Source organism: Numenius arquata, chromosome W (genome assembly GCF_964106895.1).
Source record: "Numenius arquata chromosome W, bNumArq3.hap1.1, whole genome shotgun sequence".
Classification (NCBI taxonomy): domain Eukaryota; kingdom Metazoa; phylum Chordata; class Aves; order Charadriiformes; family Scolopacidae; genus Numenius; species Numenius arquata.
In genome coordinates this window covers 19559936-19585068 of record NC_133615.1, presented here as the reverse complement: position 1 = coordinate 19585068, position 25133 = coordinate 19559936, and the positions used below count along the sequence as shown (strand labels likewise).

The 25133-nt window shown below is 43.5% G+C and overlaps 1 protein-coding gene across 1 annotated transcript in view; it reads left to right on the top strand.

Annotated features, from left to right (window-relative positions):
• The window catches only part of LOC141476796 (zinc finger protein 462-like), a 194196-nt gene that overhangs the window by 149038 nt on the left and 20025 nt on the right, over positions 1 to 25133 (top strand). The window contains exons 2-3 of the mRNA XM_074165598.1: positions 20991 to 21046; positions 22029 to 22290. Of these exons, the coding sequence (XP_074021699.1) occupies positions 20991 to 21046; positions 22029 to 22290 (318 nt within the window). The remainder of the gene's footprint in view (positions 1 to 20990; positions 21047 to 22028; positions 22291 to 25133) is intronic.

Genomic DNA, 25133 nt, shown 5'->3' with positions numbered 1-25133 from the left:
CCCATGGCAGGATGGGGGGAAAATCGGAAGAAAAAGCCAAAACTCGTGGGTTGAGATAAAGGCAGTTTAACAGGAAAACAACAATAATAGTGATAAAGGAATATACAAACATGGTTAACGTACAACCGCTCTCCAACCAGAACCGGGAAAGCCTAGCCCCAGGGGTGATTCCTGCTCCCAACACACACACACACACTTGGGTCATATGGTATCAATACCCCTTTGATTAATTTGGATCAGCAATCGGCTGTGTCCCATCCCAGCTCCTTGTGAAAATTAACCCTATCCCTGCCAGAACCAGGACACCAGTACAACAGGTTTTACTATACTTAATCAACCTCCATGTTTAGTAATACTCCAACTATGTATATTTTGCAAAGTACTGAAGCATCCAGAGTATAACTGTGGTGGGTTGACCCCAGCTGGCAGTTAAGCCCCCATCCAGCTGCTCACTCACTCCCTCCGCAGTAGGATGGAGGAAGAGAACTGGAAGGGCAAAAGCAAGAAAAATTACTACCTTGGAAAAACTCTCCCCTTCCCCAGTTTTATTGCTGAGCATGAGGTTATATTGCATGGAATATCTCTTTAGTCAATTTGGATCAGCTGTCCCAGCTGTGTCCCCTCACAGCCGCTTGCCCACCCCCAACCTACTTGCTGGGGAGGGTGGGGGCACAGCAGAGTGAGAAATAAAGGTGGCTTTGATGCTGTGCAAGCACTGTTAAGCAATAACTTAACACTGTTTTAGTCACAAATCTAAAACACAGCACTATATGGGCTGCTATGAAGGAAGTTGACTCGATCCCAACCAGACCCAGCATAATAACACACACTTTATGTCATATAAGTGCTTTATAGTATCTTCATTGCTAAGGAAACACGTTTGGTTCCACCTAACTCAATATACAAAGATGGAGGTAGCACAACCTAGTAGATAACTACAGAATTTGTGAGGTACAAGCCTAAATTTGCATCTTATATTTACTTCCTAAGCAATCGACCTGACTTTTCTAGTTTCCTCTCCAAAATTGGGTTCACCTCTTTAGGTTAAGTTTATCAATGCAATAATCATCATTATGCATTGGCCAGAGACCAAGACAACAGGTTTTTGACCTAAAAAGTGGTCAGTTCTATCCCACACTTCAGAAATTTATCTCAATATTGTTTGCTTAAACAAACATGAAGATGGGTAGCTTTCTGAAATAAAATGGTGTCTGAATAGGCTGCACGTATGAAGTTCTGTAGTAACCCGAACAGATAAATAGATTTCTATAACGAAAGTAGAGCTCTGAGCAGTAGAAATCACTAAGCTGCATGCATATTTCAAGAACAGCAGACAGATAGATGGGCTTTGGATTGTTCTTAAGATGAGCCCTTTTAGTTTCTAATGGAGCATTAAAGGAGAAAGCTTGCATTCTGTAAGCAATGACTCTTGCACAATAAATTTTACTAACCTAGATAAATCTTTCAATATTGTTAAGGAGACTTTTCACTTCAAGAGTACTCTCCAAAGGAGAACTGCTTCAAAGACAGAGTAAAAGCAATATAGTCGTTTAAAATATGAACAGAATCAACAAGATACTTTTTCTAAAGAGTTCAAATATTGAGCATCAGCATAGAAGTTTGAGATGTAAAACAAGGATACTTTGGAAGCCCACTAGCAGAAGCTGAGATTGGGGTGGGATGCACCACACCACCACACACAAATATGCATTTCAGCTCCAATTCCCTCCATGAGTTATGTCTCAGATTGAAACACAGAGACAGGGAGAACTGTAATGAGTCATTCTTAGCATTTTATACCACACTCCTACCCAATGTGTCGATAGCAGCCAACAGTCCCCTCTTCTCAATGTTCATTTTTTGTTCCCTGCAGTGACAAACAAAAAAAAACAGAGGAGCCTGGAAGGCTTCTTGGCTGATTCTTATAGGCTCTAGTTGAAGAGACTTGGTGTATTTCACCCTCGTCCACCCAGAGGAGGGAGCAAGGCAAAAAGCATTATGGGTGTAAATATGTGAGCACTAGAAAAGATCAAGCCAGTAAGTAGTTGAAGGAATCTGGGAGCCAGGTGTGTCTCTAACAGTGATATCACAGAGGGGTATGCTAATAGGGGACCAGAGGATTCTTTGCCAGCTCTGTGTATGCCTCTGTGTGTGAGAACGTCTGTACCAGGAACTGGAGTGGGGACGTGGCCTCCAGGGCTAATATGTCCAAGTGCCAGCAACTGGGGAGATTGGTATCCTGGGGCCAGCTACTAAGCAGACTGAGTGTCTGAGCCCAGCTACTGGAGAGATCTAAATTGTACACACACACGCATTTTTATTTTTATATAAACATAATATTATAAAATAATGAAATTATTATAAAATAATATATTTTTAAACACACACATGCATCTATATATATTCCCAGTATCAGGCCATCATCCTGATCAGTCAGAGAGGGGAATAGGATGAGGCCATTGGTGCTGTGAGTGTTGAGTGTTTCTGTCTGTTATCTGTGTGGCTGGCTCTGTATGTTGTCGGAGTGGGAGACGGACCCGGAGTAACGATGAGTCTCAATATGAGTATGGTCGTTCTCACTTTATTCAAGTTCTCACAGAGTATATAAAGACAGACAAGCAGAGCACGCGCTAGCGACAGCTATACGATTGGCTTACAGTCTCTGTTCACGCGCCTAGAGCGCTCACACAATTAGTGCAGACCTCTTGTCCACGCGCAGCAGATGTTTCTCTATCTCCCGGAGGCAGTACCACTTATCACTTACTTATCATGTAGCTACTTCTTCATACTTCTGTTTCTCAAGGACAGTTCACAGCCTCCTCCGGGCTCTCATCCCTATCAAAGACTGGGTTGCTCATTGTAATCAAGTCATGCCCTTTTTCACTCAGCCATTCCTCCACAATTCCCCCTTCTTGTTTTTGAGCAATCCAGGCTTGGTTTACTACTTTTAACGTAGCTCTCTTAATACAACTAAGCACTAAACATAAGCATAGACCTATAATCACAAGAGTTATTATAATGCGCAAGCCTTCAACAAGCAAGCCTACTAACCATTGTGGCATATTCCCAAACAAGTTAGTCAGCCACCCATCTAAAAACCCATGGTTTTGACGAATTTTGTTTGCATGCTCTTTTAACCATTGCAACTGTTTATGAATTGATTCGCTGTGATCGGACAAATTCATACAGCACATGCCTTCAAAATCCTCGCAACCATGACCTTGAGTTAATAGCAAAAAGTCAATTGCCGCTCTATTCTGCAAAATTGCGTGGCGTAAGCTATTTTGATCTCCTAACAGAGTTTCTATTACCTCAGTGGTGACTTTAGCTTGTTTTTCAGCCCAACAAGCTAACCGTCCTATCTCCTTCAAAGCTCTGCCTGCCACTGCCCCAGGTACAAACAAGGATAAAAACACTCTCTCAGTGGGACTGAGTAAGGTAACGTCATCATTGCAATGTGGTGAGAGACCCGTGACCGCCCGTTTTGTACGTGCGGCGTTTTCTCCCTTGGTCACATTTTTCCACCAGTTTTGATTTGGGGCTAACAACGTTAATTTGCCAAGATAACATGGACCACCTATCGCATTTTTTGGAATTCCCTGCCATGCCCTGTCACCACATATCAAAAACACGTCTGGCGGCAAGGCTTTTGGGGTGCCATTGTTCCAAATTTGCTGTTCCCCTTTTGTTTCAACCCCAAGGGCTCCCAGTCTTTGTTTTGAAGTGTCATTTGTGCCACAAAATGCGCCATTATATCTATAGTCATAGTAGTTTGCTTTCGGAGTGACGTTTGTCCATCCCATCCAATTAAATGTTCGATAATAATTTACGCCAGTAAAGGCAGGTCCTCCAAAAAAATATGCAGGTTTGAGTCCAGTTCTGGGAGACATTTCCAATTCTCATTGATCCTAACAGTTCTAATTCTTGAGGGTCCCAAGGCAGCGTAACATTCAAGCTATTAAGGAGTGTGGCACTACAATTACTAACACTCTGGGAATTAGTGCAGTTCTGCTTAATATACTTGCTAAAGTCTTCTACCTTAAAACCAGGTACTCCTATCAAACATGTCCGAAAAGGCTCTGTAGCAGAGGCAAGCAATAGACAAAAGGCTTGTTGTCCTGTCTTATTCGCCCAGGTGACCCACATGTTTTCCCTAGGTTCAATCTTGTGGAGGGTCATTACCGCCGGGATCAATATCCCCAGGGTCAGGATCTTGAACATCTTGGTTGTCAGGCGGATCATGTTGAGTCAGAGCAGGTTTTACAGCTCGACTGGGCACCCACACTGGACCGCAATCTGTGGAGACACACATATAACCTTGACCATTAAATATAACAGGAACAGGTCCCATCCAAATTCCAGAGACTGGATCTCTATACATCACTTTGAGTTGCGGGAGTATTGTTGTACTATTGAACTTAAGGTTTTGATGGTGAATCATCACTGGCGGTTCCTCTCGATCACCCATGAGACAGAGAAAGTTCAACGTAAAGAGCACACGATGTAGCCTTTGCTGAGCATCTGTCTCTACTCCCTTTTGTTTACCTAGATAGTCCTTCAATACTTGATGAGTGCGTTCCACTAATCCTTGTTCCGTAGGCGAATGTGGGATCCCTGTCGTGTGATTGACCCCCCATCTTAGCAAAAACTTTCTAACCTTTTGACTAACATAAGCAGGCCCATTATCAGTTTTAATGCATTCAGGCACTCCTAATACAGCAAAGCAAGCAAGCGTTTACATACATGATGTGCCTTTTCTCCGGGCAATGCGGTTGCCCAGATCATTTTTGAAAAGGTGTCAATGGTCACATGTACATACTTCAAGCGACCAAACTCTGGGATATGTGTGACATCCATCTGCCATAACTCTAATGCCTTTAGTCCTTTTGGGTTCACTCCTAACCCTATTCCTGGGCCATGGCTCCCACATTTCGGGCAGGCTTGGATAATGCCTCGAGCCTCATTTTCTGTTAAATTAAATTGTCTTTTTAGCCCTTTTGCATTTTGGTGAAAATTCTCATGACTCTGCCTAGCTTGTTGAAATTTATCCATAGGAGGCACATGACACACTGGACTAACCAGGCTGTCAGCAAGTTGATTGCCCTGGCCTAGCCCAAGGTCTAGCTGATGACTACGAATATGGATAACACAACAGGTGGCTGTTCTTTGGTCAAGTACAGATCGCAACTGAATAAATAAACTCCCCAGCCTAGGATTAGCTGTCTCTCTAAGTCGAGCGTCTTCCAGGCGTGGCACTATTCCAGCCACATATAATGAGTCTGTTACTACATTCAAGGGAGTGCTTAGCCAATTGTTCAAGGCCCATACTACTGCGGTTAGTTCCAATGTTTGAAGGGAATCTCGAGGTTGTCCCTCTATGATATGCTGACACCATTGATTTTCTTCCTGCCAAACACAGGCTGCACGCCGCAAGCGTTTGCCCGCATCTGTATACACAGTGATACCATCTGACAATGGGTCTCTCCGTACCTTGGGTCTTTCTAGCCACTGATTTCTTTTTAAAACTTGCCACAATTTCCCTTGTGGCTGTTGTGAATGCACTCTCCCACTGTAGCCTAACAAGGCCTTTTGCATGGCAGCGTCATTGCGCAGCCACCATTCTAAATCTACAGCGTTAACAGGTATGCTAATATCCTCTGGTTCTTTACCACTGATTTCTATGATTCGTGATCTTCCTTTTCGTATCAATTCACCTACTGCTTCAGTTCGCGTTTGAATGCTCGTTTTTGGTTGTACACTTAAGAACACCCATTCTAAGACATTGAACACATTCTCCTTTGTTACCTTCCCTTCGCATTTGTCAGTGGCATCACCAAAGGAGAAGAGAGAGGCAAGTTCCCCCTTTTTGTTTTGCCACTGACAAATGACTGCATATGGTGAATCTTTCCCATTACATATTATCAGAGACACTGGCAACATTAAAATGCGTCGAGATGACCACGTCGATTGCAGTTTTTGTGCAATTTGTTGTAGTGCTGCTTGATGCGTCGCCGTCAGAGTAACACCGTCGGCTGGATGATTGCTTCTCAATAATTCTGTTAAGGGTGCAATGTCAGTATTGGAAATGCCAACACAGTTCCGCACCCATTGAATGTCTCCAAGCAGGGTTTGGACATCAGTCAGTGTGCACAACTGAGTTGCAAGCTCGGTTTTTTGTGGTCGAATCTTGGAGTCTATGATAGACCATCCGAGATATTTCCAGGGAGCTGTGCGCTGCACCTTTTGGTAGACTGGCTAGAATTTGCTTGGTGGTCTTATTGGCATTATCAAAAGCCAATACTTTGAATATCTGTTGTTTACCGCTGTCATCTAAATCAGGGTGATTCATGATTGCTTCCCACAGTCGGTCAACAAAGTTACTATATTTTTCTGTAGTTCCTTGCATCATGGTACCAAATGACGGAATAGTAGATCCTGGGAGGCCGAGAAACGCATCTAGGGCAAGTTGCGCCGATCGCTGTAATAGGTTTGCTGGAAACGTCAACTGTACTTCCAAGTCACTAAATTTTCCGTGCCCTGCGAACATCTCTGCCGTGACTCCACGGAGGGGGTCTCCCTCCCCTTGTCTTCGAGCTGCTTCATTCATGGCTCGTTGTTGCCAGGAGGACTCCCACAACAAATATTGTGTTGGAGTAAGCAACAGTCTCATGAGGTTACGACAATCGTATGGACACATCAGATCAGCAGAAAAAATCCAGCTGACAATTTGTCAGGTAGCCTCAGATTTTACTCCATAAGTTGAGATGGTGGTGCGAGCTTGTTGTAAAATTTTCCAATCATGTGGTTCCCATTTGCCAGTATTGTTTACATGTATGACGGGACACGGGAGAGGTGGAGTTCCGCCCAGACTAGTGGCTGCTCCCCACTGTCCTTCTAATATAGCGTCTCTAATAACGCCACTCCAGCGTGTAGTTCTCGGAGGTGTTGAGGGATTCACTAGCCATGGAGGCGTGTTATCATCCTTCCTCCCCACACGTAAATCTAACTCCTCGAGGCGCCTTAAAACTGTCTGTAGCAGTTTGTCTGTGGACAGTTTACGACTTGTCGGCAGGTGGAGTTGGCGGACCAGACGAATCACTGGAGGAGGGTAGCGGTGGATACAAGGGAGGCGGAGTTGCTGGAGGAGGTGCTGTGGGCGGAGGCCGACACGCTGCTCCTCCCAAATCGATGAGATCAGTAGACGTTTCAGGCCCCTCCTCTGCTGGAGTTTTCTGAGGAGGCGCTTCCGCATTTGCATTACTTTTCTGTTTTGGCTTCGCATCACTCACTTCCGCTTCTTCCGCGCTTTACAAGGGGTTCAGCGGTAAGTCTTTACTTTTCTCAGGAGGGTCAGAGTCCTCATTAGCTCGAATTTCAGCAACAGTTTTACACACAGTCCCGGTCATTCCCTTTACCGCGGGCAGCCCGAAGAACCGCGCAATAGGTCCAGGCTTACTTTCAGGTTTTAAGGCGGCCGCTCCTGGACCTAATATTTGAGCAGCTGCACAGGCTACTTCCCGCTCCGCTTTCATTGCTTCTAAAGTCTCTAGCACAGTATGCCACAACCCACGGACGGTCTTTATCTCCTTCTCCTCTTTTTCGTCCCCCTCGATTGTTTTTTGCCACATCGTCCCTCCAAAGTCCCGCCATTCCGAGACAGAAAACAGCATAGGTGTGTCAGAAAAATTACCCCATCGCTGTCCTAATTTAATTAACTTTATCAACAATTTCGCCGGTACTTCATTCCCTCTCTTAGAGAGGATTCCAGCGAGTAGCGTGGCCGCAGCTTCTACTTGCATCACTGTGCCTGGGAGGCGAGAGGCCACCTCGCACCATTGTCTGCTCCCGCCTTTGCACCCGAGCAGCATTCCTCCCAGCCGTGGTTTCCCACTCCCCTCCTCTAGCTGCTTACCGCAAACTCAGAGAATTCAGTCCCGCTGAGCCATGGATCTCTGGGCATCCTCTGCTACCAGATGTCGGAGTGGGAGACGGACCCGGAGTAACGATGAGTCTCAATATGAGTATGATCGTTCTCCCTTTATTCAAGTTCTCACAGAGTATATAAAGACAGACAAGCAGAGCACGTGCTAGCGACAGCTATACGATTGGCTTACAGTCTCTGTTCACGCGCCTAGAGCGCTCACACAATTAGTGCAGACCTCTTGTCCACACGCAGCAGATGTTTCTCTATCTCCCGGAGGCAGTACCACTTATCTTTTGTTTAGCATGTAGCTACTTCTTCATACTTCTGTTTTTCAAGGAGAGTTCACAGCCTCCTCCGGGCTTTCATCCCTATCAAAGACTGGGTTGCTCATTGCAATCAAGTCGTGTCCCTTTTCACTCAGCCATTCCTCCACAGTATGTGTTGCATGTGTATTAGGTGGAGAGCACTACTGGGAGTACATGCTCAGCCTCGCTACTGGTTGGACATGGGGGCATGGAGCTGCGGCAGCCCTGCCTCTATCGAGCTGCCAGATTTGACCCTATTCCCTAACAGTAACTGCATCTCCCATACAGACAATGAGTACAATGTTGATTCTCACACATTTGTTTCATAAGTTTCTTCTAAAATTTAGAAATCGGGACACATCTGACACAATTTCTCCATTCCATAGCTAATGAGGCTTGATTCTCAGATAATGGGGCCTTTAGCTAGTATTATCTTAAACCATGTTTTAGAACAGATCAGGTATTCTACAAACATCATCTAGCACTTTCACAAACAGAACAGTTCATGCCTTGAGTCTATTATGAAGTGCAAATGCTCAGCAAACCAATACTTTAGAACAAAAGTAAGCAAAAACTGACGTCACGTTAACATTAAGTGCAGGTTCTGAATTAAAAAGTCCAGTCACTTGATAAAACAGAAGAGATCAGTTACTTGTGTAAAAGCCATGACAAGAATTATGGCTACATAATTATATTCTCAGTGGTTGGTACATTTCAATATGAAGCAACATACTTAAATATTTTCCTTACCACTAATAAGAGGTTTGAGCAATGAGCCTGATCTGCTGAATTAGCAAGATATTATTTTGCACTACAGTATCAAGTGTGTTTAAATTAAATTTATATTAAGAATAAGGATAGAAAATGCTAGAAACAGAAGCCAATTTTAGAGCAACAAATTTCCTGGGCCTATCACAAATAAATCAGATTTGACCATGTTACAGTATAAGGCAGAGACTGTAAACAAGACTTTGTCTAGCAGTGAAATACACAAGTACAGTACAACAATTCAATAAAACATTTCCTGAACTCCCAGAAGCTAACATATTGAACAGAAGTCACAAATTTAATCGAGGGCACTAAGCTATAAAGAGCCTTGTTCAAAATCAAAGTAAAAGGGAACATTCAAGCAAATAGTTTTGAAAGACAGATAACAAGGGCCATTTTAAAAGGATCCAGCAATTTAAACAGATTTAGTTTTTTAAAGAGGACTCAAAAACATGCTTTCCTTTTATTAAGTTGTACTACTTCTAGTATTTTCCACATTTTCTCAAAAAACTTCATCCTTAACTTTCTAATTAATACCTCAAGGAAATTTAAACACGTTTTTTACCCCCACAGATCTAGAATTACTAAGATCAAGACTTCATCATGTATACTAACACCTGGATTCTACCTGTATTCCCTACTGTCATGATTCCAAGCCAAGCCCTGAATTTACTGGAGAATGTTCTTTGTTTTGTTACTGAACAACTGTAGAAATTATATTTATACTGTGCAGAATGCTTTTCTATTTTTCCAAAATAGTCTAGCTTCTAGCTAATACATTTTGCCGTCTCAAACTAGAAAGCTTGTTTCATTTGTAAACATTCCTTCAGTCTAGTCCTTGCTCTTATTCACAAATTTTATGTTGAGACCTTCTGACTCAAGAATCACTATTTGCCTGAATTCCAAGACATCAGTCAGTGTTTATCTCCAAGAAGGAATATGCCCAATGGTGGTACAACATTAACTGTCATTTGTATTTGATGGCTGTATTTGAAATGATTTCTGGAGATGTGGCAGTAAGATGAAGGACTAAATTAAATCACTGTATGCATGTATGTCAACAGAAAATTTTTTGTCTTTAGATGTAGGGTCTTAGCTTTTTTCTGATCTCATATATGTTGCATATTTGCACAGAGTATAACTTAAAAATAGAACAAATGTAAACAACACTGTCCAGAGTCAAACCCACTACAGTATATTTCAGATGTTGTTTATTTATAGAATCATAGGATGGTTTTGTTGGAGGGGAACTTTAAAGATCATTTAGTCCAACCCCCCCGCCAGGCTGCATCCACAACTTGTCCGGGCAACCTGTTAAGTGTCTCACCATCCTCACAGTAAAGAATTTCTTCCTAATATCTAATATAAATCTACTCCCTCTCAGTTTAAAACAGTCACCCCTCATCCTATCACTACACTCCCTGATAAAGAGTCCCTCCCTATCTTTCTTGTAGGCTTCCTTTAAGTACTGGAGTGCTGCTAAAATGTCTCCCTGGAGCCTTCTCCCATCTGGGCTGAGCGGCCCAGTCTCCCTCAGCCTGTCCTCATGTAGGAGGATCTGACCATCTTCGTGGCCCTCTCCTGGACCTGCACAAGCAGGTCCATGTCCTTGTTGTGTTGGGGAGTCCAGAGCTGGACACAGTGCTCCAGGTGGGGTCTCATGAGATCAGAGTGGAGGAGTAGAATTTTCCCGACAGTCCCCATCCACTAAACAATATGTTCAACCAATCCCATCCATTGTCGACTTGCAGCTTTTGTACTCCTTCCTTCAACAACTCTATGCTTTTATGAATTGATTCAGAGTGATCTGACAAGTTCATGCAACACATTCTATCAATATCCTCGCATCCATATCCTTGAGCTAATAACAACAAAAAAAAATCTATCGCCGCTCTATTTTGTAGCGTAGCATGCCTAACTGAGTCTACATCTAATAGTAAATTGCTTAATGCCGCAGAAGTTGCATTTGTTTGCTTTGCTAGCCAGCATCCTAACTTATTCAAGGTACTTAACGCTTTGGCAGCAGCTGCTCCTGGTATAAAAAAGGAGGCTGCCCATGTTTCACCTTTATCCCAAAAAGTGACTTGGTCATCACACTGGTCTTACAATAGTCCATCACTTGGTCTTACAATAGTCCATTTTTATAGATCCCAAAAGCTCAAGCTCTTGAGGTTCCAAAGGCACTTTAGGCAAATAAGGCACCCATGCATCCCATGTATTAACCAACGACTCGTTTTGAAAAGTTGCTTGTGCTTCATGTGATACCGGTCACTTGTCCACTGGAACACCAACAAGGCATGTAGTAAACGGATTCTCTGGTGATGCAGTGGCCAGACATATGGAATCTTGGCCAGTCATGTTGGCTAAAGTGATCCATACGTTAGTCCTTGTCTGCGTTGGCACCCAAAATGCGTTGACTACGGCACACATCATGAGGAAGATAACACAGGCTTCACGTTCTGTGCAGGCATCCATTGCGGCCCGTGATCTGTGGAAACACAAGCATAACCTCTTCCCCAGGTTAATAGATCATGCGGACCCATCCATTGACCCGTACGTAGATCCCGCACTAACACCTTTGCCCCTGGACCCACCCCCTCCTGAGTTACCAGGGAATTGAAATGGCGAAGGATGGGTGGTGTTGGGGTCGGGGAATCATCAGAAACCTGTAAAAAATTTAAAACATACGTAGCTTTGGCCAATCGTGCATCAGGTGGTTCACCCAATATTCCCCCTTTTTGTTTTTGGAGGAAGCGCTTGAGTGTACCGTGGGCTCGTTCTACAATGCTTTGTCCTGTGGGAGAATGGGGAATTCCAGTAACATGGGATATCCCCCAAAGCTGCAAAAATAATTCGACTTTCTGAGACACGTAAGCCGGGCCATTGTCTGTCTTAACTTGTTGGGGAACACCTAAAATGGAAAATGCACGTTGCCAATGGCGGATGACATCACATGCAGATTCACCAGTATGAGCAGTGGCCACAAGAGCTGCTGAAAAAGTATCTATAGAGACATGCACATATTTCAAATGCCCAAATTCGGGTACGTGCGTAACATCGGTCTGCCAGATCTGCAAGGCACGGAGGCCGCGAGGGTTGGTGCCATAGTAAATAGGGACATGATGGCCCTGACAATCAGGGCATGCAGCAACAATGGCACGCGCCTCAGAATTGGAAATATGAAATTGGTGTTTCAGGGCCTGATAGCCCTGATGGTAAAAGCGATGTGAAGCTATTGCCTGTTGTTTAATATCGGGAACAGGTCCTAATGCCACTGCGGACACCAAAGCATCTGCTTTTGCGTTTCCTTCCACTATAAAGCCCGGTAACGTAGTGTGACTTTTAATATGCATGACATAATATTCATAGTAACGTTTCTGAATTTCCAACCATAATAGCTTCAGAACCCCAAACAGTGTTTCATTAGACACATGCCCTAACACAGCTTTATCCAATCGTTGTACCAGTCCAGCTACATAAGCAGAATCTGTTATGATGTTTACTGGGCCAGGGAAGCTTTGAAACACTATGGCCATCGCTCTAAGTTCAACCACTTGTGGTGAGCCTTCTTGATGCTCGATTTTATGCCGCCATTGTGGTCCATCTTTCCAAACGATGGCCGCTTTTCCGGTTTTCCCTGATCCATCCGTAAACACTGTGGGTCCCTCTACTGGATCCAATTGACTCAATTGTTTCTGACCAAATCTCACCTGACTTCCTAGTTTGACCAATGGATGTGAGGGCAAATGATAACTTATTTGCCCTGTATAATTCATCATGGCTGCTTGTTAAGGCAGAGCTGTTGGCCATGCATTTCACTGAATTTCACTGAAATGCATCATTCAAAATAATCACTCTGCACTGGGAGTACAATTTTTTCTGGGTCTCTCGCCATTAATTCCATACAGCGTGTCCTGATTTTTATAATTACTTGAGCCACCAGCTCAAAAAGGCCAGGGGCTGTCTTTTTTGTTTTATTTGGCAAGAAAACCCACTCCAAAACATGTAGAGAATCATCCCACTTCTCATGCCATTGTGCAATCATGGCAAAGGGTACCAACTGGTCAATCAAAATGATTGCCTGGACAGGCACTGTCAGTTCAATTCTCCATACATGTTTGCTACTAATTGCTCGCTCAACGTCTGCAATTGCTTTTTGTGCATCTACCGTCAAGGTGCGTGGGGCAGAAATATCTGTGTCTCCTTGCAGTAGTTCAAATAACGGTTGCAATTTAGAAGAAGGAAGCCCCACGTAGGGTCAAATCCAATTAATCATCCCTGCTAATTTTTGCATGTCATTTAATGTTTTCACTTCCACTTGCAATTGTATGGGTTGTGGCATCACCATTTGAGTTAAGACTTTCATACCTAAATAGAGCCATGGTTGCTGCCGTTGCACCTTTTCAGGCACAACAATCAGTCCATATTGGCACAGAGATTCCCGTGTTTTGTTCTCCATCTCAATTAACTCCTGTGGAGTTGCTGCAGCTAACAGAATGTCATCCATATAATGATAGCAATAACCTGATGGGAACAAAGCACGTACTGGACTCAATGCCTTTGCCACGAACCACTGGCAAATTGTGGGTGAGTTTTTCATACCTTGCGGTAACACCTTCCAATGATATCTTTTTGCAGGTTCCATATTGTTTACGGATGGTACAGTAAAGGCAAATTTCTCCATATCTTGATCTGCTAAAGGAATCGTAAAGAAACAATCTTTCAAGTCCATTACAACAATTTCCCATCACATCGGAATCATGGTGGGAGAGGGTAATCCAGGTTGTAAAGCTCCCATGGTTGCCATAACCTCATTAATCTTCCTCAAATCGTGTAACAATCTCCATTTTCCAGATTTTTTTCTTTATAACAAACACAGGGGTATTCCAAGGGCTGTGTGAGACCTCTATGTGTCCTGCAGCTAGCTGTTCTGCTACAAGAGACTGCAGGGCAGTGAGTTTTTCTTGACTGAGGGGCCACTGATCGACCCACACCGGTCTTTCAGTTAACCATCTTAATGCCAGAGTGGGTCAAGAAATGCCCTGCAATACAGTGACCCCTACTGAAAATCCATTGTTATCCGTACTCCCCATTGTCCTAAACAATCCCTTCCCCACAAATTTAATGGGGCCGAGGTCACATAAGGTCTCACCGTAGCCCTTTGACCTTCAGGATTAACAATCGTAATCGGTTTGGCTGATATTAGGCTAGTCACAACTCCTCCAAGTCCCGCCACCCCCAAGGTGTTTGAGGCCAAAGGCCAAGTATTAGGCCATTCGCGCAGTGAAATGATAGTCACATCTGCCCCTGTATCGAGTAACCCAGTCAGTTTCACCTGATCGGGGGTAACACTGTTCATCATGAGTGTACAAATCATTTGCGGCCGTTTCTCCGACACTCTCTGAGACCAAAAAACAAGTGGTTTTCCTGTTGATCCAAATCCGCCATCACCGCGAACAACCTGTTCAGTCCTGGGGACACAACTCATAAATGGCACAAGTTGAGCTAAGCATGTTCCTTTTTCTATTGTTACCGGTGGGGTTACTGTTGATAACACAGCAAAAATTTGTCCTGTATAATCGGCGTCAATAACTCCCACATGCACGTACTTTCTTATATACTCTTTCTTAACACGTGTTCTTTTACTATTGGTTACATATTGTCATAACAATATATAATTGGTTAACTTTTGCAAACATCAAAGCTACTCCTTATCTTGTCAGTCTCCAGCTGGGTCCTTAAAGTTGTTTACTTCTCAGGATGTTTTCTACTCCCTTCTTTCTCAAGGATATACTTCAATATCTGCAAGGTCAATTCCTGACTCCATACATTCAATCAAGGTGTCCACGGACCAGCCGTAGTCCCCCACAGAGAATCACCTCCCTCAACATGCTGGCCACTCTTCTTTTAATGCCATCCCAGGATAATATTTCCTTTCTGGGCTGTGAGCACACATATTTGGCTCATATTCAGTTTTTCATCCACCACTACTCCCAGGTCATTCTCCTCAGGGCTGCTCTCAATCCACTTATCCCCCCAGCCTCCATCCGTGTTTGGGAGTGCCCTGACTCACATGCAGGACCTTGCACTTGGCCTTGTTTAACCTCATGATGTTTGGACAGGCCTATGTCTCAAGCCTGTCAAGGTCCTTCTGGATTGCATCCCTTCCCTCCAGAGTATCAACCACACCTCTCCGCTCAGTGTCATCAGGTTCAACAAGGCCAGAAGCTAGGTCCTGCACTTGGGTCACAACAATGTCATGAAGCGCTACAGGCTTGGGGCAGAGTGGCTGGAGAGCTGCCTGGCAGAGAGGGACCTGGGGGTGTTGGTTGACAGCCGGCTGAACATGAGCCAGCAGTGTGCCCAGGTGGCCAAGAAGGCCAACAGCATCCTGGCCTGTATCAGGAACAGCGTGGTGTGTGGACTCGGGAGGAGCCCAAGTCCCGTTAGCGAATGGGCCTTCCCATGTTTCATTATCCTGTGGTATTTCATAGTATAGAGTATCTTTTGATCCCAATGGTCCTCCTGCTATACTTAAATCACCATAGGAATCGCAATAATCACATTCAAAGGCTCCCGCATCTGGGTGCCATTTACAGTTACATCCCCTCTCATTCTTAGTTCGATTTGTAGCTGACCAAAATTTTCTAAACTATGTCCTAGATTCATTTGAGTTTTTCCAGGCCCATTGATAAACCCTTGTTACATTATTTTTGCTAATGGTATTGTCCCACTGACAAGCCAGGAATAAAGAATCTCTAAACCCCCCTTTTCGCGTAATTTCTCTCGCAACTGCTTTACATCTGCTGTGCCAAGGTTCTTTGAAAGAGCACTTTACCCAGGTGCCATCTATAAGCTTTACATGTGTTTGGTTCCATCTTCCTTGGTATCTAAAGCAATTATAAGGTCTACAATAAGGATCATAACAATCCATTCCTGGTGACAAAGTTCACTCACATTCGCTTTTCCCTACATATTTCCCTCCCGGCTTGGTTCTATTCAGACAGTAATTTCCTTTTCCTGGGTACTGTATTTTCCATATACCTCCTTCTTCCTTCTAGAAACCAGTTCCATACTTAAGTCACTCACCCACCATTTAGGCTGGGCTACCCACGGCCAATCTTCAGCTCCTCCTGGACTTCCACAGACCCAGCAATTACTGAGGTTGAAAACTTTGGCTACCTCTTCCCCTAGAATCAAAAATCGGTTTTCCCATCCCAGACTTTGATTTTGCCAACAGTATAGAAACATGATCATTACTAAAAATTTCATCTTGAGCTTATTATCTTTCTACACTTAATGTGGCAAGTGAATATACAGAAACAATTCAGTTAGTGTCTGCTCACCACTTGCTGGAAGTTCAAATAAGGGAACTCCTTTCCTTATGGATCTATACCATAGATCCCTTGGGTAAAAACATGGAACTCCTCCCGACGTCTACCCGATGGATACTGGTCTGATCCACGCCTTGTAAGAGTTAGTTTTAGTCTCTCACCCTAAACTTCAATTTTTCACTTTTTCAAATCAAGGTCTGGTGTGGCATGTGCTTCCACTGCTCAATGCCTACTGGGTTGCAGCCAGTAGCGGAGTTTAGAATTTCTAAGTGTGGCAAACACAGAGGTCAATCCAGTCTTGCCCTCGATTTTAACTTATCAAATACTACTAATCGGGTCTCTTTCTACGGAAGGTTAGCCGCAGTTTCCCCTCCTCTTCCTCTAGCTCCGAAGTCCAGTTTTCCGGGGCCTTGGATGTCTTGACTCGAGTATGATGAGTCCACCCATGTTCCGCCATCTTAACTGCTGTTTCTGTGGTTAATAACACTTGGTATGGTCCCCGCCACTTTGCCACCAATGGTGCTTCTTTCCACTCTTTAAATAGGACCCAATCTCCTGGTTGGATGCTATGGACAGCAGAGTCCAAAGGCAGGGTCTGTGCCAGCTGAGCTTCCTGTCGAAAAGATTTCACAACAGACAGCATCCTGGCCACATATTGTTTCAAGTATACATCACTTATTTCTACCTCCCCACTAGGTGGAGTTAGCAGGGTAAGGGATTCCAAACATTAATTCAAAGGGGGATAATTGAATGTCTCCTCTGGGTTTGGCCCGTATTCTAGCTAAAGCTAATGGTAGAAGACATATCCATGGCATTTTGGTTTCCAAAACTAATTTTAGAAGATGCTTCTTAATTTCCCCATTCATCTTCTCTACTTTCCCCGAACTCTGAGGATGCCACGGAGTATGTAAATCCCATTGTATTCCTAAGGCCACCATAACCCCTTGAAGAATTTTTCCAGTAAAATGAGTTCCTCTGTCTGAGTCTATTGTCTCTACTATTCCATATCTAGGACTTATTTGTTCTAAAAGCACTTTAATAACTGATCCTCTCTGTAGTTGCTGAAGCAACTGGAAATGCTTCTGGCCACCCGGTTAGCTGGCATACTATTACCAAAAGCTACTTAAGTCTTCCTGCTCGGGGCATTTCAGTAAAATCCATTTGGCATGGTTGGAACGGGCGTCCAGCCCAAGGTCGCCCTCTTCTAGCGGCTTCCCTTGTAACCCGATTATTGACCTTAGCACAAATTAAACAACCCTTAATTGCTCTTTTTGCTAAAACAAAAAGACCCAAGGCAGCATACATTTTGAGGAAGGCTTCCTCAAATCCTCGAGACCCGCAATGACTCCCCTCATGGAGTTGTTTTAATATTTGCAGGGCCAAGGCCTTCAGTACCCATTGTTTACCGTTCTTTGTAAACCAATTGTTCTCTCTTTTTTCTGCTCCACTATTTTTAATTCTCTCCAACTCCTCTGGTGGAAAACACATCCTCTCTGGCAGTGGTGGAGTCGCTGGGAGCAAAGGGAGGATCCTAGATACCTCTGGCAGAAGTGCTGCTTTCTGAGCTTCTTCATCTGCCAGTCGATTGCCTATTGCCTCCTCTGAGTATCCTGTCTGATGTCCCCTGGGATGTATTATAGCCACTTTCTTTGGTAAATTCACCACCTCCAATAGGCGAGTAATTAAACCTTCATGAGGTAATGATTTTCCTCTACAGGTTAATAACCCTCTTTCCTCCCATGATTTTCCAAATGCATGAGCCACCCCGTATGCATATTTTGAATCTGTAAATATGTTTACTGTTTTTCCTTGATACAATTCACAGACTTGTATTAATGCATATAATTCTGCGGTCTGTGCTGACCATGTGGAGGGTAGCTTTCCCCTTTCTTGCAGTTCTCTTCCTTTTACCACAGCATATCCTGTAACTCGTTTTCCTTCTATTACCCTTGAGGACCTGTCAATAAACACATTTTCCCCATTTGGCCAAGGGGCATCCCGTAGTTCTTCCCTAGCTCGGGTTTGAAGATCTATTACTTGAACACAGTCGTGAATTTCCTCCGGATCTCCTCCCTCAGGACCAGCTAAACAGGAGGCCGGATTAAACCCTTCCCTGCTTCTTAATTCTAAATCCTCTTGTTCCAGTAAACAAGTTTCATACTGTAATAACCTAGCACTGGTCACCCATTTAGAAGCTCTTTCAGTTAACAGAGCTTTAACAATGTGAGCTCCTCCTGCTGTCAGTTTTTGAGCCTCGGTTACCATTAAAGCCATGGCTGCACAATTTTGTAAACAATGAGGCCACCCCCTTGCCACCGGATCTAACATTTTAGAAAAATAGCCACTGGTCTTGGACTACCCCCATGTTCTTGCACTAGAATCCCTTTAGCGTGGCTTTGTTTAACATCCACATATAATTCAACTTCTTTTTCCCGGTCTGGAAGGGCTAGAGCCGGAGCTTTGGTTAACTTGTTCTTTAACATTTCAAAGCTCTGCTTCCCTTCTGGTGTCCATACGACAACATTAGGGCTGTCTTGCGTTAAGAGATCATACAGGGGTCTGGCTAAAGCAGAAAAGTCCTCAATCCAGATGCTGCAATATCCTATTAGTCCCCAAAACTGTCACAGCTCTTTTTTAGTCTTAGGTAATGGTACCTCTACAGCTCCTCGAATTCTTTCTGGATCAATACACCGCAAACCTTCAGTCAAAATATGTCCCAAATATTTAACTTTCTGTTCCGCTAGTTGTGCCTTCTTTTCAGATACTCTAAGCCCTTTCTTAGCTAGAAAATTAAGCAATTCCACAGTGGTCTCTTCCACTGCCTCCTCTTGTTCTCCCATCAGGAGTAAATCATCTACATATTGTAACAACCTAATCCCTGGGGGCGGAGTAAATTCTCTCAATATTTCTTGTAAAGCTTGCCTGAACAGAACCCGTGCTTCTGTGTATCCCTGTGGAAGGACTGTCCACGTCAATTGTTGCTTCACTGTTTTCCCTGCTTCTTCTTGTTTCCATTCAAAGGCAAAATATTGTTTACTATCCTCTGTAAGTGGGTATCCCCAAAAAGCATCTTTTAAGTCGAGCACTGAATAATAGTGGTGTGAGGAGGGAATTTGGTTCAGGATAGTATAAGGATCTGAAACCGCGGGATGCCTTGGTTTAATAATCTTATTTGTTATTCTTAAGTCTTGTACCATTCTATAGGTTCTGTCTGGTTTCTTGACTGGCAGGATGGGAGTGTTATAGGGAGACATACACGGCTCCAAAAGACCTGCCTTTAGTAAGGACTCAATAATGGGTTGCAGTCCCTTTCTCCCATCTCTTTAAATAGGGTATTGCTTTTTGGAGACCACTTGACCAGGCTGTTTCAAAGTAACCTGAAGAGGTTCCATATCTAATTTTTCATATTTCCCTGGGACTGCCCACACCTCTGGGTTTACTTTAGCATAAGCTCTATCAGACAATTTGCACAAAGTTACAACAGTACTTGCTTTTCTGTCACCCTTTATGATATTAATCTGCATTCCCAATTTAGCCATCGGGTCCCTCCCCAATAGATTACAATCACAATTAGGGACAAACAAAACTTCATGCATCTCAAACTTATCTCCTATATCTATTAATAGCAGCTGGATGAAATGTACCCGTTCATCCTTTCCACTTACTCCTTGGATAATTAGAGATTCTCTTGACAACTGTCCCCCCTTAGGCACAAAGTTTAAAGTAGATCGAGAGGCTCTGGTATCTACTAAAAAGTATACCTCCTCCTGATTTAGACTCACCTGACAGGTTATCAAGGGCTCCAAGGTGGTGGGTCCCTGGAATAGTGGGAGCCCCTGAAACCCCAACAATCCATTTCCATCAACCAGTGGACTTCCTCCTCATTAGGATCCACCTGCCTCCGCGGACACTCTCTCTTCCAATGTCCTTCTTTCTTGCAAATAGCACACTGATTTCTTCCCAACAGAGGCCTGGGCTGACCCCTCCCCACCGAGGAAGACACGTTTCTGTTAAATCCTGGTGGTTGCCCCCTCCCCTTCGATCCTGGGGGTCCCTGCATTTTTCCCTTTGGAGTCTGTAAAAGCTGTGCCATCCCTCTTGCCTTCGTCTTTGCCCTTTCTTCACCTGCTGCGCCTTTCTAACCAACTTGCCCAAAGGCCTGTTCTGCCAATCCTAACACCCCACGTCTCCTTCTCTGTTCCATTTCTCTCCCCATTTTCCGACTCTCATTTATTTCTTCTGCCTCTGACTACACAAATTCCTGTTGGTGGCGCTCTTAACCATATTTCCCCACATTCTTTTTCAAGAAGTCCTTTCTCAGTGTTGTTCAAGTATAAGCATAAAAACTGACAAAGAGTAGCATCATCTGACCCAAGAGGAGGCCATCTAAAACCTTTTTGCAAATTATGTTCGGGCCAGATAAAATAACAATACTTTACCATGGTTTCCATAGTTATTTCTGGGTGAATGTGTAGATCTCCCCAAGATCTTAACATTCTCCCCAAGGGACTTTCCGGGGGTATTTCGAGATTGTCATCCCAGTTGTCAAGACCCTTTCCCGACTTTCCCTTACTGCCCTCCCTGGGTGTCCTCCCTCCTTTACTCCCTGAGTTTCCCATCATACTCACCGGTGAGATTTTCAATGGTCTCTCCCCGCAGACCTCTTCACGGACCCCTGCGGTACGTTGCTTGTCTGTCTCCTGAACAAGTCTCAGGTACCCAATCAGTCGTCCAGTGCTGGCAGCCGTTGAAGGGAACTGATCACCGAAATTCTGCTGAGGCTCGTCGTCAGCTCCGTTCGTTGTCTGCTGTCCCTGGGCAGCCTGTTCCAGTGTTCTGCCACCCTCAAAGTAAAAAAGTTCCTCCTCATGTTTAGATGGAACATCCTATGTTCAAGCTTGTGCCCGTTACCTCTTGTTTTGTCACTGGGCACCACTGAAAAAAGACTGGCCCCATCCTTTTGACACCCACCCTTTAAGTATTTATAGGCTTTGATCAGATCCCCCCTCAGTCTTCTCTAGGCTAAAAAGACCCAAGTCCCTCAGCCTTTCAATACGTACACAACCTCAGGGAATTATACTTTGGAAATGAATCACCCATCAAAATGGGAGGTGGATGATATGCTTTGTGTTCTGACTTTTTTTTTTTAATCATCTTTTGTTTTCCTTTTCAAAAAGTTTAAGAAAAGAGCCTTTTGTTATTTTTTCAGTTATGTCACACTGAAATTCATCTGTGCTTTGTCTGCTTTCATTTGTACCATTCATGGGCAGTTGTGGATTATATAGGACAAAGTAGCTGAACTTCCAAGACTCCCCTCCTTTTTTTTTTTAATAAAGTATTCTAGCTTTCACTCTGTGTGCCGAAACATATCCAGTCTATGTGTTTTTTTAAATATCTTTAAAATGGTGTGACAGCCTTTTGTTGGGTTGTATAAGGGGGAGGGAAATATTGTATCCATTTCCTTTTTCTTTCTGTCTTTAATAGGTTACTCTTGTATATTTATCCCTCCCCAGATCAGATTTTAAAAGCCTAATCTCAATTGACCACCTTTTACATTGTAGAATACAAATCAGGTTAGATGAAGAAATGGTAATCCTCTTATCTCTTCAGAAGGCTGCCTGCTGGAGCAGGCCTGGAATCTTTTTAAATTTTATTGAGCCACCTGGAATGACAACTTGTCTCTCTCTTTCTTTATAGACTCTTCATACTCGGAACCTCCTGATGTTCAGCAACAGTTGAACCACTACCAGTCTGCAGCTCTGGCCAGGAACAATAACTTCAGCCGAATCCCACTTTCTGGGAGTGCTGCGGGAGTGGAAAAAACAGAAGCTATCCTTAACTGTGAATTTTGTGAATTCTCCTCGGGTTACATACAGAGCATTCGACGTCATTACCGTGACAAGCACGGAGGGAAGAAACTGTTCAAGTGCAAAGATTGTTCCTTTTATACAGGCTTTAAGTAAGTATTGGGCAAAATAAATAAACTGAACTTCTAATGGGATTTTTTTTTTTTTAGCACTTCAGAAGACTTCTGAAATCTTTGTGAGAACTGGCTGTAGCTAAGACACACCAGGTGTGGTGACCAGGAAGGGAAACATGGGAAACGCCATACCAGATCATAGCAGCATCCATATAATTGTTTTTCTTCATTCCTACAACAGCCTGTACCATCTGTTGAAGAGAAAAGCATTTGCAGTAGGTGGTACCCACTACAGTAAATAGTACAAGGAGTGGGGGATTTTCCCCCCTCACAATTTGTAATTAGATGCTGGTCCTCACCATCGAGTATGAGGAGTATAAGGCATATTTTTGGAACAATTAGCATGAGGCATGGGGCAGTCAAATGTTCTAGGTAGGTTACAGAATTTCTATTCCCTCTATGAAGAAAGCTCTCATAATCCCAACACCCCCCCACACACACCCCCCCTGCAATTTATCTGGCTGAAATATAAAGCATACTCCAAAGTGCCTGATAGCATATAGAAACATTTCAGCAAATCCAATTAACCATTGCAAAATTTAAAGTTTCACGTGTGTGTGTGTTTAGCCATGTTCCCTAAGGAAAAAAAGATTTATGCAGTTGTACTGTTTCTCAGTTTCCTTCTGATATTTTGAACCCTCGGTCATAGCCCCCTTAGCTGACATTCAAGGTCTCAAAGCTATTATGTCCTTAAGAGATTTGTGAAAATAGATAGCGTGGTTGGGTAAAGGAGAGAGGTTCTGTTGAAGAATTATGCTCAACCTTTTCTATTAGAATCACAGAATCATAGATTATCCTGAGTTGGAAGGGATCCACGAGGATCATCGAGTCCAACTCCTGACTCCACACAGGACAACCTAAAAGTTCAACCATATATCTAAGAGCGTTGTCCAAATGCTTCTTGAACACCGGTGGACTTGGGGCCATGACCACTTCCCTGGGGAGCAATATCCAATCTGAACTTCCCCTGCTTCAGCTTTAAGCCCTCGTGTCCTATCACCAGACACCACCGAGAAGAGATCAGCACCTCCCTCTCTGCTCCCCCTCATGAGGAAATTGTAAACAGCAATGAGGTCACCCCTCAGTCTCCTCTAAACTGAACAAACCTAGTATCCTCACCCTCTCCCAATAAGTCATGCCCCCTAGTCCTTTCACCATCTTTGTTGCCCTCCTTTGGACACATTCTAATATTTTTATATTATTCTTATATTGTGAACCCCATAACTGCACACAGTACTCGAGGTGAGGCTGCACCAATGCTGAGTACAGTGAGACAATCACTTCTTTCAATTGGTTAGCTGTACTGTGCTTAATGCACCCCAGGATACAGTTGGCCCTTTTGGCTGCCAGGGCACATTGTTGACTCATATTGAGCTTACCATCAACCAAAATCCCCAGATCCCTTTCTGCACAGCTGCACTCCAACCTCTTATCCCCCAATCTATACATACATGCAGGATTGCACTGTCTCAGGTGCAGAATCCAGCATTTGTCCTTGTTAAATTTCATACAGTTGGTGATTGCCCGGTGCTCTAATCTATCAAGATCTCTTTGTAAGGTCTCCCTACCCTCGAAGGAATCAACAGCTCCTCCTAATTTAGTATTGCTGGCAAATTTACTTAGTGCGCACTCAACTCCCGTGTCCAGGTCATTTATAAAAACACTGATGAGAACTGACCATAAAATTGAGCCCTGGGGAACTCCACCATTGTATTGTGTATGTGTCTAGCTGTATGCTGGACATTAGACATGAGAGACCTCGTACAAGAGCAGCCTCAAGCTATACATCCATAAGGGATCAGGCTTTGTTGCTTCAGCTCCTTGCTGGTTACATGGCATAACTTGCTGTTTAATTCCAGATTACTATTACTATCGCTGCTCCAGATTATTATTTGTTTTAAGCATTTCCAACTCTTGACAGGTCCAATGTATCTTTTCACATTTCCCTGTTGCCCTTTTCTCCTACCGGGATTAAACAAAATTGCCTTAAATCGAGCTGTAATTACATATTTTCATAGTTACATAGAGTTGTGTTCTTTATTGTGGTGTCTCAAACTTTCTGGGATTAAGTCTTTCCTCCTTAAATGTACAACATACACACGTGAGCTCTCTTTAAAAAAAAGCAACTTCCAGTCGCCATAGACAATTAAACACACAAAAGCATCCACTGAAGTTGATAAAAACTTACCTGTTGGCTTCAATGACCATTGGATCAGGCCCAAAGCCAGTTGTGTTTGTAAGTTTTGCGTTCAAGCTAACAGACTTGGAGAACTTTCAAAGGGCCTTTAAATTTTGTAATTTAATGCAGCCAGCAGCTTCGCTCTTGCAAGCTTTAGCACTACCCCAGGAAAAAAAAAATATCTAATTCCCCCAAGTTTGCAAACACCTCTCATTTTAGTACTTGACCTTGTGGCTTGATAGATGCATAGTTAATTTCCTCTGCGTGTATTTTTTACATTTTTTTTCCTCTCTTATTTTTTAAGTATGCAGCTAATGGTATGAGATTTGTTGTGCAAAAGTACTGTTCATTTGTGGAATATTCTCAGTCTTGCATTTTCAGGTCCTCATAATTCAGACTTTCAAACTTATCAACTTGGTGTCAAATTTACTGTTAGACGCAAGTCTATTTCCTATCTCGAATCTGAACATTTCAGCTGTTGTGGGCCTAGTCCTACAAAAAGAGAGGTTGTTGAGGATTTATTTATTTTTTGCCATCAGAAATAAGTTTTTTTCACCCTTCAAAGTCTAGGATGGTTGAAAGGATTTTACTCAACTTGCTAAAATGTCTCTCTTTGCCAAAGGCAAGCAAATAGCAAGCACAG